This window comes from Tinamus guttatus, unplaced genomic scaffold (assembly GCF_059628265.1).
Source record: "Tinamus guttatus ecotype Peru unplaced genomic scaffold, ASM5962826v1 Tinamus_guttatus_pri_ptg000408l, whole genome shotgun sequence".
NCBI classification, from domain to species: Eukaryota; Metazoa; Chordata; class Aves; order Tinamiformes; family Tinamidae; genus Tinamus; species Tinamus guttatus.
The window spans coordinates 533,007-551,675 of record NW_028288942.1 but is presented as its reverse complement, the minus strand read 5'-3'; the positions used below and the strand labels follow the sequence as shown (position 1 = coordinate 551,675).

The following is an 18,669-nucleotide window of genomic DNA, read 5'->3' as shown; positions in this document are numbered from 1 at the left end:
TTAGAATTAAGAACTCTGACATTGCTCTTGCTGCAGTTTTTCCAAGAAAATCCTTCTGTTGTGCTCTGAGCCAGCAAGCGGACATGAAATCCAGCTTCCCAGCATGCAGGTGAGGAGACTGGCCACAGGCTTCTTCCTGCAAAGCAGGGGGAATGGAGTCCTCTCATCCAGGTAGAGAGGAAAGGGGAGCATTCATAGCAATCTCGGAGAGCACCACCTCCCTGGCCACGGCACGACTGGAGATTGTTCAAAGTGACTCTCTCTTGTCATGATTGTTCAAAATGACTCACTCTTGTCATGAATAGAGTGCTTTGTAAAAAGAGTTATTAAAAGGATAGGGTGAATTTACATAAATTTGAGGGATGAGGGACAGAAAAACAACAATAAAGAGCCATAAAGTGCCATGGGGACAAGCAGGAGGGTTCACTGAAAGAGGGGAGCTCTCCAAAGAAGAAAGCATTTCCACCAATGACAGCTTCCAGCTCCCATTAGTGTTTTTTGGACTTTTGGTTGTTTGTTTGTTTTTTTCACTCCTCAGTGAATGCCTCAGACCAGAAATCATCAAGGTTAGAGGCCTGTGAAAATCTTACACTCATCTCTCATATGACAGCAAGTTTCCTCACCCCCCAGAGATGGGATATGCAGCCAGTCATTGACCAAGCTCTTCAGAGGCATGTAGGAAAGGCAGCTCTTGACTCAGTGCTTTAAATCTCAGGACTCCTTCCTCCAAGTCGATGCAGCACTAAGAAGGGGAGAGCCAGTTACTCGCTGGACATTTCAGAGAGCAAGCACCTCTGTCTCATGATGTCTGTGACTGGAGGGGGAAGCTGGAAAATCACCAAACATCCCCCTTGGGATTTGGAGAGATCCCAATTTGGAGAGACCTCATAGCTCCCCCTCCCTGCCATATTTCTACCTCCTGGCTCTGATTCCCTCCATTGAATTCCTCTCCAAACCCTCCGCAGGGCCATCCTGCTCCCTTCCTCCAGTTTTACTCCCTCTAGGGCCATGTCTCACATCACTCAGCTTTTCAGGCAATGCTTTTCCTGCTTTATGAGTCCCAGCATGTGGCTGCATATTTGGCAGTCAGATGCAAACTTGCTGGGACTATGTTCTGTTCTGCCCAGGAGACAAGCTGGTCACAGCAGTAAATCCAGCCTGAGCTGATAAAGTGAAAGGACTCTCTGCCCCCGTGTCCAGTCATTTTTCAACACTGGATGTGGCCATACAGCTTCATTCGGCTCAAAGCAAGGACAGTGCTTTTTCATGTCTACCTGCAAAAGGCAGTTAGAACTCTAGTGGCACATTGTTGCCTCTGTTTTACAGTCTCTTCTTCCTCAGTTTCATCTTCTCATTTCTAACCATTGGGATCAGTGACTCGAAGCATACTGCAGTGAGCCAGGGAGCTGTGCAGCAAGCAGTGCAGGTGGCACTTCAGAAGGCTTGAGCATGAGCATTTCAGATGCTTCCAGGAACCAAGCCTTGCAGGACTCATTGAGAGGAGCCCTGCGATAAACAAGAATGCTCCTTACCTTTAATGACAACAGGGTCTGGAGACCAAAGGAAAACTCAAGCATTTCATCATCTGGGAAAAGAGAGGAGGCTGGTCAGGAGACAATACTTTGACTGCCTCTCTAAAGACAGTGTCTCCCTCCTATAAGATTACGTGAGCATCTGATTCATTATCTGGTAAAGGATTATTCTGTATAAAGCAAATAACAAATAACAAGGAAAGTGAAGAGTTAAAGACATGGGTACATACATTAACAGGTGGTGATGACAGTGGCAATAGCAAAGACTAGAACTCTTCCATGACAGGTTGTTGAGCCGTTAAAGGAACAGCTCAAGCACAACCTTGAAGAGGGTCAATATGAATTTTGTAAGTGATAGGAAGAGAAAAACATGATCACAGTCATATTATGTTGTATTTGAGGAGGCTTATGGGTCTGTGTAAAACTTACTATGGGATATTGAAAAGGGCTTGTGGGATTGTGAGTTTAGGGGAAGAGCCAAAGCGGGGAAAGGGATGACCAAGGTGGATCAGGGAAGAACAAACATGGGAAAATGCAGAAAGGAGGGATAACAGAGTTGGTCAAATGTAAGCAGGCTGCAATCGGTTCACTTGTCTGGACTGAGTCCTGTGCCCAATCACTGCAGTCTATCCTGTCTTCTCAGTAAATTGTTTTCTTAGCTGTTTTTTTTTTCCCCTGAGTAATCTCACTCTCTGTGAGAAGAGTGTGCATAAGTGAGTGTGCAAGGTCTATGTGCCAGCAGCTGAAGGGACTGGCATGCAAGAGTAGTTGTTGTGCCAATAACTGGAGGGACTGTAAGTCACAAGATCATATAATTTATAGGTCTAAGTGTTGGCAACTGGAGAAGGCACTGAAAGTCACAAGGACAGTTGATCTGGGTGCCAGCAGCTGGAGAAGGAGCCATAGGTCACAAGGCCCACAGGGTCATGAGTCAACAACTGGAGACACTTGGGTATATGTGTGAGAGGTCTAAATACCAGCAACTGGAAAGGCCTGGATGTGTTTACAATTTCCCAGTGAATTTAATGCTATGTGGGTGCATATGCATAATTTCCTACCAAACTTCAAGGTGGATTAGCTGGTGAGCAGGAGGACATCTGGAAAAACTCACAGCCTGAGCCAGCAGCTGGGTAGAAGTCCCAGTGTCAAAACGTGAATCTTAGGCAGAACAATAGATCATGCTAAGTTTTGAGGGATCTGTGAATGTGAGTGTTCTTGTGAATCTAGAGAACAAGTGTTCGTTTTTTGACAGTGAACTTCAATCCTGATCAGCAGAAAGAAGGAATGGGACTGAACTACCTGTGCTAGTGTTTATGTGAGTGCAGTTCATGCTTCTGAGAGTGCTTGTAAAGGCCCGTGATAGTGGGTAGTTTGTGTGGCGTGCCTCGTTAGTACCATCCATGTATGCACTTCTCAGGAATATACACTGGACCTTGCTACTGGCCAGACTTGCAAATTCAAACAGCAGCAGCCACAACCATTGGACTGGGATAGAGAGACCTCCTGGGTCTTAGATTGCACCCATCTGGATATTCAGTGTCCAGGAAAGAGAAATCCTCAGGTCCTGGGTCCTGCAGTGTTCTGCAGGCACCTGTAACATTCTTAATTTCTCCCACAGTTGCTGCATGCCCGCTTGACTTGTAACTGTTGTCTGTATTTTATTCCACATAAGCAAGAGAACCGTGTGTCAATTCTGAAACACAGACCTGGCAATTCTGCTTCTTCCAGGCAGCAATTTCCATATCTGAGCAGAATGCATAGGTGCTAAAATGATAAATGCCAGCCCTAAAGCAGTTTTCCCACAAAGGACACGAGCAAATAGAGCGGGAATGATGGAAGGAGAGTGAGGGAAGGAGGAACTTCTCTCTAGATGTCCAGGAAACCAGGAAGAATGGACATGAAAGAGGTAGGGGAAAGGGAGTCCCTGAAGGTAAGAGAGTGAACAGTACTCATCAAAGATGAGATAGATAAAGGCAACACGGATGGCTGGATTGGCTAATGGGAAGAAAGGACAGGAAAAAATAGGGCAAATAAGTTGTTTTCAGGATGCATAGAGTATAATGTAAATGCAGAAAATTCAGTCTGCTGTTCTCTGGGTCTGCTTCCGTGCCTTGTCTTCTGCAACTCTTTCCTCCAAAGTGTCCCACCTCAGGACATCTTGGGGATTCAGCAGTCCAGGTCTACCCTGTTCCTCTAGGGCTCTCCCTGGAGCAGGGGCACATGGGTACACAGAGAAACACTCTGGGGAATAAGCTGTACTCTCTGTCACTTCCTCTAGTGGCATGCAGCCAGCCCAGGGCACAGGAGAACACAGCACATCCAGAGGACTAATCAAGCAGTCTACAAAAGGTCAATTTTAAAAGCAAAATAGAATTTTCCACATGCTGGGTTACTACCAAAAAGCACCTAATTTCAACCCCCTTTTAGTGTCAGTCTCTCTTCTCTGTACACTTCCCACACTCTTTGCCTTTGGTTACGCTGAGGGAATTCACAGCACATGATAAGCTCTGTTAGCAGCACAGGTGACCACATCACCAACTTCCCACCACATTACTGTTTTTCTCACAGATTCATTTAAATGCCCTTGGCAGAGAGAAAGGGGCACAGGAAAGCTGGGAGAAAGCAGGGGTTGGCACTCTCACCTACAACCAGTGCTGAACACAGCACTATCTCCTGGCCAACTTGCACCTCCAAGTGTTCTACTCGGCCAACAACGCTGGGGATGGGAAGAGAGAGATCTCCACAGTCCATGACAGACACTTCTTCAAGCCTGTGAGACACAAGAGTTGTTATGCCTCAACTGGAGGAAGAGGATGAGAAGGAAGAGGATGGAGGAGAGGAAGAGAATTCTCATCAATTTCCAGCATGCCTTTGTCTCATTGGGAAGAGACTCAGAAGAGGAGGAACCTCATTCATACAGCAGTGACGTCTGGAGGCAGATTCCACAAGGCAAACCATAAGGCACTATCCAGCTGAGTTTCTCACGTCATCTGGTGATCATCAGCTGGTCCTCCCTGTCATGCACTACACACAACAAGAATAAAACAACTCTGGGGAGTTGTTCTAGCCTGGGGATGACACACAACTTTTCCAGTGCCTCTGATGCCTGCCCTGTAGCCCATCCTCTGCATCTTGTTCTAAACAGTCATGTGCACATGCAAAGCTTAGAGACAATATCACTGGCATGGGGAATCAAATCACTGGCATGGGGAATCAATGCAAGGATATGATTTGGAAATCAAGAGTGGAATCTCAGTGCCCAGGTCTTTGCCATAGGGTTTTTTTTTTTGCTTTTATTTATTTATTAATCTATCTGTCCTCTCCTGCTGTGCAAAGACTTACCCCAGCTGTTTTAAACAGCTCTTGGAGATGAGATTTGGTAGACATCCTGTGTTAACAGTTGCTTTCAATACCTGACCTTGGCACTAGGAAAAAAACACATAACAGATTATTACACTCTCAGAGCTGACATTACTCACTCCTCCAATATTGTGACAAGCCCTTTCATCTTGCGTAGCAGGCAGTAGTCAGATGGCAAGAGATCCAAGTCAATGTGGCTCCCAGATGCAAACTACTGCTAAAGACTTCCTTTTGAATTGCTTGTCTTCTTTAAATTTTATTGGAATGCCTAGACATCTGTCCATTATTAGTAAGTTAAATCTAGCAGTATTCTATTCAAAAGATGCATAACTGGTGATTTTTTTCAGGAAACTCATATGGACATTATTAGTAGAACAATAATTGATAAGAAGAAATACAAGTATCCACTTCAGCCTTTACATGTTTCCTCTCTCCATTTTCTCTAGCGTTACAGGACAAAATGTTCCAGGGCTAAATATCTGCTCTGAGTACTTTGGGCTTCCAGATTCCAGAAGGAGGAGTCTGTGGGAGAAGTAGGAGCATTCTGGACAAGCATCCTTGAGAAAAACTTTAAAGCAGTTCCCCAGGTGACTGGCTTATCCAAATGATCCCAAATCTGAATGACTACCCAAACAGGCAGTGTCTCCTTTTGTGTGGGACTTCTAGTGAATTCCTAGATTGATAGGAATACTGCAGTATAGTATTCACAACTAGTGTCATCTAGAGAAGTGAGAGAAAGACAAAACCCTGCACACTGAACCAAAGTCACCATCGTATGATCATTCTGGAAGAAAGCCTTGCCCACTTCATCTCTTCACACCTCTTCCCCTGAAAGGGAACAATAGATGCTGTTACAACCTGTTTTCTGTCCCTTCTGCACAGAGGACCTTAGTGACAAGCCAGAGATGCTGAAGTAACAGCAGCTCTCACATATTGTAAGTGCCTGATCCTTAGAAAACTTAGAAAATACTTAGAAAATAAAGTTGGGAACTTAGAAAAGAAACTGTAAAACATGGAGTAACTCCCAACTAAGCAATATGTTTTGCACCCACCAATAGTGCATACCCATCTTTGAAGGTCTGCTTCTTCAAGACTGTCTTACAGAAACACTAAACTGAACCTGGACTTTCTGTCTTTGGAGGTTCATTTTCCTTCTGCTGTCATTAATATTTGCCCGTGATTCCTTCTCTTTTTTCCACTGGGGAAGCCAGTGCTCTGGGCTAGTCACAAACAGCAGAATGTTACCACAGCTCCCCTACCCTTATGCTCACTCCCACCCAAAGCTTAAGTACTTTAAACAGTGCAAGCAGATCAGTGTAGCCATCAGGGACTTGGAGCACAGCATTAGTCAAGGAAAATGTCTCTATTTCCTGATTTCTTAAATAATTTTATGATTTTTACATGGATTAATCAAGGAGAGCAAACAATACTTACAATACTTCATTTTCAAAAATATGTCAGTTGTGAGTTGTTATAAAAGAAAAAGGAGAAAGCAGCTCCTGTGAGAAATAATAGACTCATGCAGAGATTACACCATTAGTAGCTTGAACACTAATTGCCTCGAAGGCAGCCTTTAACAGTACATGCTGGAAACTTCAAGTCTATTATTTTGCCTGGAAGCTTTTTCTCTGATCTAAACTCCAAGGCACATCTGAAGTATATCAGTGTAGAGAAATTTACCTTTCTAAGCATTTAAGTACATCACATTCTTAGAAGAACCATTTAGCTGAGAAATTTGTCACACTTACAATTGCATGACCACTGGAACTAGACATGCAACACATCTATATGATGCATATTCAAAGAACATTAGTGGATAAGCATTTACCACATGTGGCCACATCTGTGAAAAAGGGGAGAAGTGTCCAGCTGAATCTACACAGATGTATATTTTCAACAGTTCCTAATTTATTTATTTTAGTTTGATGGTTTTTGTTTGTTTTTAATTTGCAAAAGTTTGTTTTACTCCTAAAGAATTATGTTCAGATCGAGCTTCCACTTGGGAACAAAAGTCATGAAGATTTCAAGGCCGTAAGAACAGTTCACCACATTATCTCAATGGAGAGTGAAGAATGGGATGAAACACTCTACTTCTTTCCTGCTTATAGCACCCAAAAACAATTATCACCTCTCACAGTATTTCTGCAATGTTTTTCTTTTTCAGTTTGATTTACTAGACTAAGTTAGCTAATAATCCCATGTGTCTGTAAATATTTATGATTCCTTAAAATGCCCAAGTAAGGCAGGTATAGTATTAAACAATTTAGCATGGTCAAAGCCAAGGCGGTACTCCCAAACTTCTCACTGCCAGCCTTCCCCATTACATTATGCCTGTCTCATAGTCTCAGCCACACTGGCAGCTATGTTCTCAACCACTGTTTGCATCTGGAATACTACTCTTTAGCACATTATATAGAAATTTCCAGAGTTTAGGCCATGTCCTGTTTCTAATAACAATTACACTGCAGTCAGCAGTAAGCAATTCTCCAGAAGGTCCCCACTTGTCCGTCTATTTAAAATGAATCTACTGCCTATGGGTTCTATTTCTGGCTGTTCCACCACTTATAGATGAGCTTTCTGGAGTTCCCACGTGGAACATAACCATGAAAACCAGCAAGACTGAAGAGAGCTTATCTTCCTTGCATACTAGAAGATTCCAGTGTGGCAAACTGACTTGCCCTTAAATTGGATGGAGAAGGAGAGAAACATCTCTGACAAAAGGTACTGAGTTCAGGGAGAGTTAAGTGCACATTAGACCTATTACCTTGTCTGTGATGTCCAGCAAGCCCTCCTCTATGAAGGAAAATGAAATTGTAGGAGAGCTGGGGTACAGCCTGTTAGAAACACAAAATGGGAATAAGTAGTAGGTTCTGATCCTAAGTTAATTACTGCCCTTGGTATATTATACCTATGCTTGGCTATCTTTATGTAATGCACATGCCTAGAAAAAGCACCCCCTTACCATTGAGTTTCCTCTTCATGAGAAATATAGAAGGTTGATTAAAGAAAAAGAAATACCTTGATTTACTCAAAGAAGACTCTGGGTACCTACAGAAACCTACCCAGAGGTACCTACTGAGATCAATCCTGCAAGTCGGTTTTCCTCGGTGCAGTTATGCTGGCGTAACTACAGCAAGGGTTAAAACCCAGGATAAGCAATGCTTGTCTCCAACAGTAAGGCTGGAAAACAAACCAGTCAATGGATTTGCATGATCCTGAAAGACTTGATCTGAACATGTCGGAATCTTTCCAGCAGGCTAGTGCCACCTGAATTTTCAAAGGCAGATATATTTTTGTTTCAAGTGTAGGCTTTGCACTGTAACATGAGAAGTTTTATAGGCCAGGTTACTGATACAAATACAGCTGTATAAACATATGGATTTTTGGTGAATCTAATATCTTCATATTACTGAAGAGCTCTAACTGTGCAGTACTGAAAGCCATTTAATGGGGCCCAGCCACTGGAATTGCTTTGTTATATGCAAAGGCCAAAGAGGAGTGTGTTCTGCCATATAGGATAATGTAAGAGGAAAAGAAATAAAAGAGAAAAAAGAAATATAAGAGAAAAAATACTGCTCCCATGGAGGAAACAAAAGAGTGTTATCCCAGAACACTGCTAGCCATTTTCTTAGGAGGTTCTGAAGAATCAGACCAGGCAGGATCAGTCTGAGTAAATCATCTAGAGCAGTACCTGCCTTGAAGTGATAAGACGCTGTTTGCTCTTGCATGCTTCTGTATTTGCTCTCAAGTGCATGGAACACCTCTTCTCATGGGAATGCTTATTTCCAAAGGAAGGAGAAGTAATGAGGTTAATTTATCTTCAAATACATGGACAGCTAGAATTTGATAGAAAGGCTTTTCTCTGTTGGATAAACCTAATCCAAACTATAGGACAGGCCATGTGGAAAAACTACTGTCTCCAGTAGCAGAAGAGTGGCCCAGCTGGCATTGCAAATAATAACTGGAATGTCACTTGCAAATGGAGCAGCTGGAACTAATTGAATATTTGCCATCACTATGAAATCAGCAGCACCATGTTGTTGCCTTACCTGACACTGTATTAGCAGGTGTGGAGTCTCTTTTCTCCTGTCCTCTCCCCTTTCCTTCTCTTCATCTCGGTCTTTTGCCAGCGGTGACTGAACCCATGCAGACTGAACCCTTGTCTCGCCCCGCAGCTTGGTCAGGTTGCCTTCCAAGAGGCGCCGCTGGACCACGCTATGTGGCTGCTGTCTCCACCAGAAAGAAAGAGAAATCCCAGCTAAGTATGAACCTGAGGACTGCGATATTTGCTAGCCCAGGGAATCAGCCTGCAAATGACCACCTGATGTAGGACATGACTATCCCAAGAATTTTTTTTTAAACCCTGAATATTTTCGGCAGCCTCTGAGATTATGTTAAAGTTCTGTAGTAGGCAGGTCTCTGGAGAGGAAGTACATGTCTGCTGCATGCTTGCCACCCACATAGCCGTTCTTTCCGCCAAACATACAGTCAGCAGTCTCATATTTGTCCAGGTACTGCAATATGCCACCTGATGTATATGTGCCAACACCCAACCACAGTCATAACTTCAAAGGAGTCAGGGTGGGTGGATGATGTACATATAGGTAAAAAAGCATGGATCTGGAAACTTTAGGTATACAAGGAATTATTTGGAGTGAAGCAGAATGTTTCCCCTGCATAGGAAACTAAACCCAGCTTCTAATAATCTTCGGAGCTTGTTTCTGCTCCCCTTGATCAAGAATGCTACTTCCTAATAGGAGGTTCATCTGTGAAGACCCATATTTTACACTGCTGGAAGGAAGCCTCATCAGCCAGACAACTTGTTAAAGATTTGGCTTTATTCCGGTCACATTTAACAGTAAGAATTTCTTCTCCCTTCTAGGCAGAAGAAGGGAAGGTGCACCAAAAGAGAAGAAAATAGAGAAAATCTGCTTGCAATCATAGTGCATATATTTGCACATCACATAAAATTATTGCTTTGGAAAGAAAGCTCATCATCATTTGATCACCATCGTTTGGAAAGAAAAGATCATCAGATTGATGCTCGAGTTCTTATCCAATGTTGATTCTGTTCCTTCAGATCCTGCACAGCTAACTGATTCAGTAAGGAGCACCATAAATGAATTAGGCCTGTTGGAGGTAGCTCGGTCTGTTCTCCAAGCACTGTACCCTATGGCCTTTCTGCAGGAGCTGACAATAAGGTTTTCAGTAACAGCTGCATATTAGGTGAAGGGGCTAACGCATGACAGCATAAACAGTTGTTCTTATCTTCCTCAAAAAAAATTACTATATTATGCACAAGATTGGTGTAATAGTTTATCAATGTGCAGTGAATGTGAGTTAGAAATGTGAGTTAGAATAGATTAGCATTGAGCTGGCCTATCCTAATCCTACGGCGTGTGTAAGCTTTTGACCAGCTGTATGGTTGATCTGAATGCTGAGGTCAAGGAAGTGATTACAACCTTAAGCACACTGACTTACCAGTCTTGCCCAATGGTTGGAGCAGCTCCATATTATAGACTCTCTGGTCATACCGAGCATGCCTCTGAGCAAGGTGCTAAGTCTCTTGTGCCTCTATTTTCCCATCACTCACGGGATAAGAGTCCGATCATCCACGTTCTACATGAGAGACACTTGAGGAGTTGAAAAAGTGAGGCAAAAATATCCTTCTGCCCCTGTGGCCTAGTCCTTTCCCAGTCCACTGCACAAGTCCAAAGGACAGCTGGCTGTTTGACTTTGCTCCCTAAATACTCTGAGCACAGTGCCAGTTCAGTTGCCAGCTAACATCTGGGCATGGAAAAAAAGTTGTGAGCTGACAGCAGGTCTCCAAATTCTCATCCTCCCTCCACTGTCTCCTTTCACAGTCTGGTATGCAGATGACATGACTCTCCCTGCAACCTTTCCCATAGAAAGATCAAGCCCTTTGAAACTGCCATCTCTGTCCATTTTCATCACTTGGGCTGGGAAGAGCTGTGCTCAGGGACTGTGAGGGCATCGGTTCAAAGAGCAGCCTTCTGGGGCCTTCCTTGTCTTTATCTCACCAAATAAAGTGAAGAAAATGGAGAATGTTGTCTGTCTTTGGCTGATAGGAAATAGTGAGATGAAGAGGATAGTGAGAGGAGACCTGATTGGAGTTGCAGCAGGCAGTGGAGAGTCCCTCCGAGGACTTCTGAAAATGTCAGAGCAAGTTCCCAGCACAACATGTCGTGTTTAGATTCTCCCACGTAAAGTGTCAAGGCATTGCTCTGACTCACTGAAATGGTATGAGCTAAGGATCTTGATTTTGGGTGCAGAATAAGTCAGTTCTCTGGGTCTTCATGTTAATTTCAGAATATTTTAGTTCATGCAGCTACTTTTTTTCTTCACCCTTAAAAAAAAAAACTTACACTTTTGGTTGTAAGAAAGCAGAAAATGTGAGTTATTCCCTGAAATGTCTAATTCTTCATTGTTGGGAATGCGCTGAGCCCATAAAATCCTTGAATGCATTGCATAAGCTGAATGTACAACCTGAATATGCAGAAAATGGCGGCAAAAAGTAACAGCCTGACTTTGATTGTGTAAGAAAAGATATTGTTTATGAAATGACACTCAGAATAATCACACACTAAGCTTAAAACATACTGGGCTGCCAAGGTGGGATTCTGTGGTACCTAATCTGCCAGTGCAGACATGGTTGGAGGAATTAATAAACTCTCCTCCCTTGCAAGTGCTATTGAACCCTGGGATGTTCTGCACTGTGCCCAAGAACAACCTCTCCAGTAATTCCTACTGCTGTTCTGCTTTCCTGTCATCTCAGACGAAGCAGTAATAAATTAGGAAATACAGATAGGGTTTTTCATGGACCTGGAGGACTGCCTGAGAGCACATTTTGTACTGTTGTCTGTCAAGGACTTGCTGGCTTTTGTTATCAGTATAGTCCAAGAGAGCTTCCACTGCTTTTTATCATTCCTACAGGACATGCCAGGGCCATGGCAGAACTAGACCAACATAAGGGCTCAGTTCTATTTCCTTTCCTGAAACAGGTATGTCACCTTGGACAATGTTCTTTGGTTCCACATTCTCTCTGTAAAATGGGGACAAAATATTAATCTTTCTTATAAAGCCTAAAGACATCAACATACACAGTTGCTTTCTGATTTGCATTGCCCCAAATGTCACAGTAATATTACAGTGGCCCATAAAGTAACAGGGACTGCTTAATGCAGCACATCCTTTTTGGAAATCTGAGGTCTGGTTCGTCTCTTGTTCCAAAAAAATAGAAATTGAGGTACCGGAGCTCCCACATTCACCCCTGGTATTGTACTATGTGTGTGAACTTGCTCAAGTGTCATGCTTTATTTTGTGCCTTCTGACACTGGTGCAAAATTTCCATGGCCAAAAAAAAAGATGCTATACTTCACTCATTGTTCCTTAGCTCCATGATAATAAGCTTTCAGTCATTCTTTTATGGAGCATGCGTGACATAGACTATGATTCTGAGGGACCAAACACTGTTTACATATAAAGAATTTATTTTTAAAAAATGAATCTGTAGAACTGTTCATAACAGAAGATTCTGATAACGCTTCTCAGACTGCTCAAGAACACTGATTGTCAGCTTCTTAAGGCCAAAGACTGTGATCTGTAATATACAGGAGTTGCGGTACAAAAAGGCCTCAAAATGTACAAAGGCCTTCAGCTGGCACAACAGTTTCATTTTGGAGGCATGGTATGATAGGAGTCAATATCAAAGCAAAGCAAGCAGTATTATTTCTCTCTAGATTTGTGACTATGCTCAGAAATCACACAAAGACCAAAAGGTGCCCTACCTGCTGAAAACTCTACATCTACAAGCCCTGGACTATGTCTGAATATCTACTCCCCAAGCCAAATTTTTCATTGCATGAAGGTCAGTGCTGGTCTATCTGCCAGTCTGGATGGACTCTTTCACACTCAGATTTAGTCTGACCTACTTCCCTGCAGTGCAGAGATTTCCAAAGAGGTCTGCTCCTTTCTAGCAGGCCATGTTTACAGCTTCCCTGTTAGACTTCAGGCAGTGACTGCACTTTGCCCCAGGGGGACACTGACAACTAGTCTCTGCTGAAAGTTTTGCATGCTGTTGGCAAGAACTGGGAGATCATGGGGTGAAGTCACTTTGAGGAGGGACCCTTTGAAGCTTTGAAGAGTCACCCTTGTCCCTGTGTGACCAAGGAATTTCCACCCTAGATGGGGCCGCTCTGGGGAGAGTGGGCCGGGAGCAGGAGAGTGTGCAGTCACGGACACCTAGGGCCCTAAGCTGTTCAAGCAAAACCGCTAAGTCCCACAGGTTTCAGGAAGAAGCAAAGAGGGTAATTTCCATTCAGGCCGAAATGCCTGGAACCTGCCTGTCCTTCTAATTTGTGCTGCAGCATAAAGCAGTGCCTGGCTGCAGGCAACAGTGAGGCCTGCAAAGGGAGCAAAGAAAGTGGAAGCAAAATGGCCTAAGCCAGATACACGCACACAAGAAACCTTGTTGTTGTTGTTGTTGTGATGATCTAAAGCTACAGAAGGAAGTGCTGCTTATAGAGAGGGGCAATATCTTTCACGACACATCTGGAATAAATGGTTGAGCTTTTGGCCACAGAGGCTGCCCCTGATCTTGCCTAGCCCCAGCTGATGGGCCCACGGTGCTGCTTAAGATACATCTGTGCCCCCTGCACTCACCAGGAGGATGCCTCTGAATCACTTGTCCTTGGTTTATTGGCCCACATTTAAAGATAAGGAACTTTTATTAGAGCAGCAACACAGTGCAGTGCAGATTGCGCAGAAGAGAGCCTGAGGCATTCATACTGTCTTTTGAGAAAAGAGTTTAAACCATCCCATCCTTGAGAAGTTATACACCACAGTGGAGAGAAGGTAGAGGTAAAAAATGCCAGAACATATAACGAATAGGGAGATGTGTCCAGCAAGAAACTCCACAAGAAATGGTTGCCTGTCTTGTCATGTGTCCTTGGTAAAGTCTGTCCTGAGCACAGATTCTCCCCCGATTTCTGGATCGAATCCCCTGCCTGATGCTGCCTGCACAGCATTTCCACAGGGAAACACCCATGGACCTTATTTCCATGCCTTCTCCCCAGAGATGTCACCAATAGGTGCTGAAGACTACTGTTACTAGCACTACACAGCTAGAAGTCCCGTCCTGTACTTATCCTTCTGGAAACAGGTAAAAGAAAACTTGAAGACTAGGGGAAAGGAGAATAATCAAGGTCAAACATAAGCCCTTCAAAGTTTCAGGAACTGTCCCTCCCTTCCTGCTCCTTCACACTGAGTGAAGGAAGAAGGGGATCTGCTTTTGACCTGTATCTTGCAGGAGTATGTGTGGGCTTTCAGAGGTGTCCCACATGGAAATATACATATCAGATGAATGTATTTATGCACTGTGCAAGTTGAAAGTTAGATCCTTCCACTCCCTGTCCACCTGCCTCTGTGCTTAGGCCCTGTGGGAAAGCATAGTCATGCAAAAAATGGGAGACTTGTCCTTTCCTTTTCCCCATACCTGTTCCAAAATGGTGCTGAGGAGCAGTTTTTTCTTTGCTGGACCTGTGACTCTTTGCCAAACCTGAGGGGAATTATGAATGCTATCTGGCAGCGGGGAATGTTAGGATGTGGACCCACTCCCAAATGGGATCCCTTTGAACTCACCAGATCCTTGGAGGTACCAAGTCTCATCAAACCATCCAGGGGAAGCAGGTCAGCAGAGTCCTTGTGCACAAATTGTGTGGCCTGTTTAAGGCGCCTTTTTTGTTGCAGAATAGCTTTGTTCCTCAGCTCCAGCTCACACTCCTGTGGCTCCATGTCTGGAGTGCCCTCAGTCTCCTTCTCCTCGCTTCCTCCTTGTCCCTGTGTTAGAGGGCAGCTCTTCCGTGTGCTCATGGTGTTGACTCGGGCAGAACAGCTCCCTCCTGAGATGATGGGGCGCACTTGTCTCCAGATGCTTGCCCTCCTGAGGCTGACTCAGTCACTGAGCTTCTTTCCCACGGCACTCCTTCTCTCCTTTCTCTGCCTTTCTTCCTGCTGTCTTAATTATAACTCATCCATCTCGGAAGTGTCTCTTTTTCTCTCACTGTTCTCTCCAGCATCCCAGCTTCCCGCTGCTCCCGTCCTTTTCCCCTCCCTCTCTTCTCCTGCCCTGACTGCAGCTCTGCCTCCTCCAGTCAGTAGGTCCCTGTCGTAACAGAAAAAAGCCCTACGTCAGAAACCAATTTCCATAAATTACAGCAGTGCCGGCAGGATGCTCTGGCTGGAAAAATCCAGCAGCAGAAGGATGGCCCTGCTGCTGGGGGCTGGAGCTACCTCCCTCTGTCTGTGCGTCTGTGCATGTGTATGTGTGTGAGAGTGAGTGTGTGTGCACGAACACTGCCGTGTCCCCGCCGTTACACTGAAGAGACAGTGAATCTCGCTGTTGCAGGCTCTGTGGTTCAGTATCTCTGCTGGGGGCTTTGATGCGTTTCGATAAGACTGTAAATACTGGCAAGAACATTTAGAAGATGATGCAGTGCTTTGGTAAATGGGAGAGAACGTTTGCTTCATGGTAGGCATGCCCGGTCTCATTTCCGTGGAGGGTGGCGCATATTTGGGATAGGCTGCACTGAAAAATCTTACTGTGCAGCTTGAAATGCCGAAGGCCTGCTTTTTTTTTTCCTGATCAGTCTAGGCCTGACTCTGCTCTTACTTCCATTCTAAAGTAACTGCCCTGAAGCTGTATGAGTTTAAAATCACTGTTTGGCTTGTAGATAACAGTGGCCTTGGCTCTCCAAGTTTACACTGGAAGTATTCAGAAATTGCTGTAGCATGGGAGGTATCCTGTGGTCTAGCTCAGGGGAAAGGGGCCATGGCAGAGCTGCCTTTTTCAACTTGCTGCCTTCACAAAACCCTTTGCTTGAAACCATAGGTGAAGCTTGCTTTGTTTTGATATCTTTTTCTTGTTGAATGCAGCACCTCGGAAGGCACCAATTCTGATGTTATGTACAGAGAGGGGTACTGAGTTTTAATCAACTGTTCCCCTGAGGACAAATAAGCTCTACATAAATGACAGCTGGCTTGAGTAAACAGGGGGTGAAATCACTTTGATGTATGTACACAGAAGAAATAACAGAAGCAAAATATGAAAGTTAAAGCAAAAGGAGGCTTTCTATTGCTCCATAGTTATTATATTTTTTCCAGCTTAGTAATATGTAACATTCCAACATTACTCATCAAACTTACTTCCTCTGTTCCAAACTGTATTTAAAATATAGCAATGAGTTTACAATACTAGGAAGTAAACTGAATAGTCCGTGCCTCTATAAGCCAGCCACTCTGAGACTTCACAGGGGTGGCAGAAACAGCAAAATGAGTTAGCCGGGTTCAGTGCAAAGTAAAATGATTCCCTGCTAATCATCACAAAATGAGTAGAGTTGGGAGTTGATCCTCAAACAATATAAATGTGGCATCTCAATTTCAGAGCAATTTTATAATTTGAACTGCTTAATCTTTCTTCCCCCATATGCTAACTGCTTCAGACAGAGCATCATGGTTCCCACAGCACTAAATTGCGGAATTAGATTTGAAAGGTTAGAAATAGATTCCAGCTGCTTCACATGGCCAACCCCCTACATCCTAACGCAGGCAGAGTCCCTTCGAGCTCGCTAGAGCTGTTCTTTATCTGCTCTTGTGTCTCTGCAAAGAGAGCAAGCAGGGGAAGGGGAGGACAGGGAGGGAGGGGGAAAGGGAGAAGGGGATAGCAGAAGGGGTAGGGAAGGAAAGGGTATTCCCAGGGAAACCACATTCCCATGGTGTTGTTTTCTTGTACCTAAGTTGGCATAATTCCTGATCTACACACACTTTTCACCTCTTGCAGCCTTACTGAGCATCCCCTCCGCCTGTTCCTGAGGCCTTCAACCATCCCTGTAAACCACCACTGAATCATAACACCTCTACTCGCACACAGGGCCAAGCTATTTCCCCTTGTGCACCTTGTAAATACCTCAGCATGCCAGCCCTGAAGAGGCAGCTTCGCATCTGCTGGCAGCAACAACAGTGACAATTTTCTTGAAGACTTATATATTAAAACAAAAAAGTAGAGCAGATCATCTCAGGGCCATATCTCCTATAGTTCGTGCCCTGAAACCTTTGGGACAAAGTTATACAGTCTCCAACAAGATCCTCTCTGAACCTTGGGTGCATGGTGGAGCATGAAGAGGTGCAAGTGCTCATAGTTCCCAGCCCTACCTCCTCCCTCAGCTTGCCACTTGCTGCGGCTAACCCCTGATCACTTGCTCTTGCTCTTGCTCTGCGCCTCGGCAAACCTCAGTCAAAACTGGTTTGCATCATCGCTGTGCTGGAGCTGTTGTTTGAGCATTCTGCTCTATAGTCTGACCAGCTAATCCAGTCTCCAACTTCGCAAACCATTTCTCTCCCAAATCGAAGGGGAAAATTCTTCAAATGCTTTTTAACGCTTTCTCCCCGCCTTCATTCTTCTGCACCCAAGTGCAGCTCACTTGGCTCTTTTCATCCTGTAATGCATCAATTCCCAGATCTGGCAAAAAAAAAAAAAAAAAAAAAAAGCCATAGAGGTGGGGCCAGCTAAGATAACAACTTCTTTAAAAGGCATTATGGGCTTGACGTCACTGGCTTTTTCTGTTTAGCAAGTAATCACTTTCTCCATACTGTTCTTTTTAAACAGAGTCAATTTATTAAGTAAGTTAGCAGCTTTCAGCTTTTTTTTTTTTTTTTTTTTTTTTTTTTTGCATTTTAACTGCTTCTAAATGTTTTCTAAGGGAGAGACAATCAACTGTAGCAAATTTAAGCTAACTCCCAGTTGCTATGTCTTTCCCAGGCATCTTTCCCAGGCCCTGGAAAATAGTACATAGATCATCAACAGTCTGTTAAAAGATGTTGACATAGATTTAGAAAAAAAACACTCATGTACAATTCCATACATACTGAGAAATTATTTTCCTTCTCTGATCCAGTGACATACATACATCAGTATTCTTATCCTACCAACATAAGTTGTTATGGGATGTACAGTAGTGCCACATGATAATGCATTCAGACTATGGAAGAATGGCTCCATTTCCATCACACAGGGACTGTTATGAAGCTGGTCTTAGTCAATTTTCACCTCGATTATTTCACCTTGGCCGTTAAAGAGATGAAAAATTTCTCCCATATAACTTAACCAGCCAAGATGTTGTTGTGTGGACAACAACGTGTGGACTGTTATTACATCAGCCTACATACACTATCTCAGTCCGATAGAACAAGCTGCCAGTGGCTGTAAAACTGGCCCACGATGTAGCAGCTATGTATATGCCAGGAGGTTGCTTGTAGTAGTCCATTGCAGGAGCTCAGTCCAACAAACTTCTGCTCATCCTCTTGAATTGTGCTCACAGCCCCTGCACAGCCTGTGGACAACTGCACATGGTGCAGAGGGGAAACAAAAAGACAAACGTTGCTCAACCAAACTGTGCATACTTTCTTTTCTCCTTCCTCCTCTGAAAAATATATATATATATGCATATATATATATATATATATATATATATAAAGCCTTCCTCTGCTTTGAATTCTCTCCAGTTTGTTAGCTTGGAAAATAAAATATCGTCTTCCCAACTATTCTATATGTCATGAATAACAAGGTACAGTATTTATATCTGTGAGTATGTCTGACAAGTTTCCTTGCAGTTAATGTCTTCTCAGAGGTACCTAACATTTTTGCTCAGCTGCTGGACAGCAGAGTATGTCCTGTCATTAAGATAAGTCAGAAAATAGAACA

At 43.8% G+C, this 18,669-nt stretch overlaps 1 protein-coding gene across 1 annotated transcript; it reads right to left on the bottom strand.

Annotated features, from left to right (window-relative positions):
• Positions 1-599: 599 nt before the first annotated feature.
• On the bottom strand, positions 600-14,791 carry NRIP2 (nuclear receptor interacting protein 2). The gene is made up of 6 exons (XM_010214480.2): positions 14,553-14,791; positions 8,942-9,118; positions 4,875-4,957; positions 4,175-4,302; positions 1,533-1,585; positions 600-742 (listed from the first exon to the last, which is right to left on the bottom strand). The coding sequence occupies exons 1-6, from the start codon at positions 14,781-14,783 to the stop codon at positions 650-652; spliced, it is 765 nt and encodes a 254-aa protein (XP_010212782.2). The 5' UTR covers positions 14,784-14,791; the 3' UTR covers positions 600-649.
• Between the last annotated feature and the right edge of the window lie 3,878 nt (positions 14,792-18,669).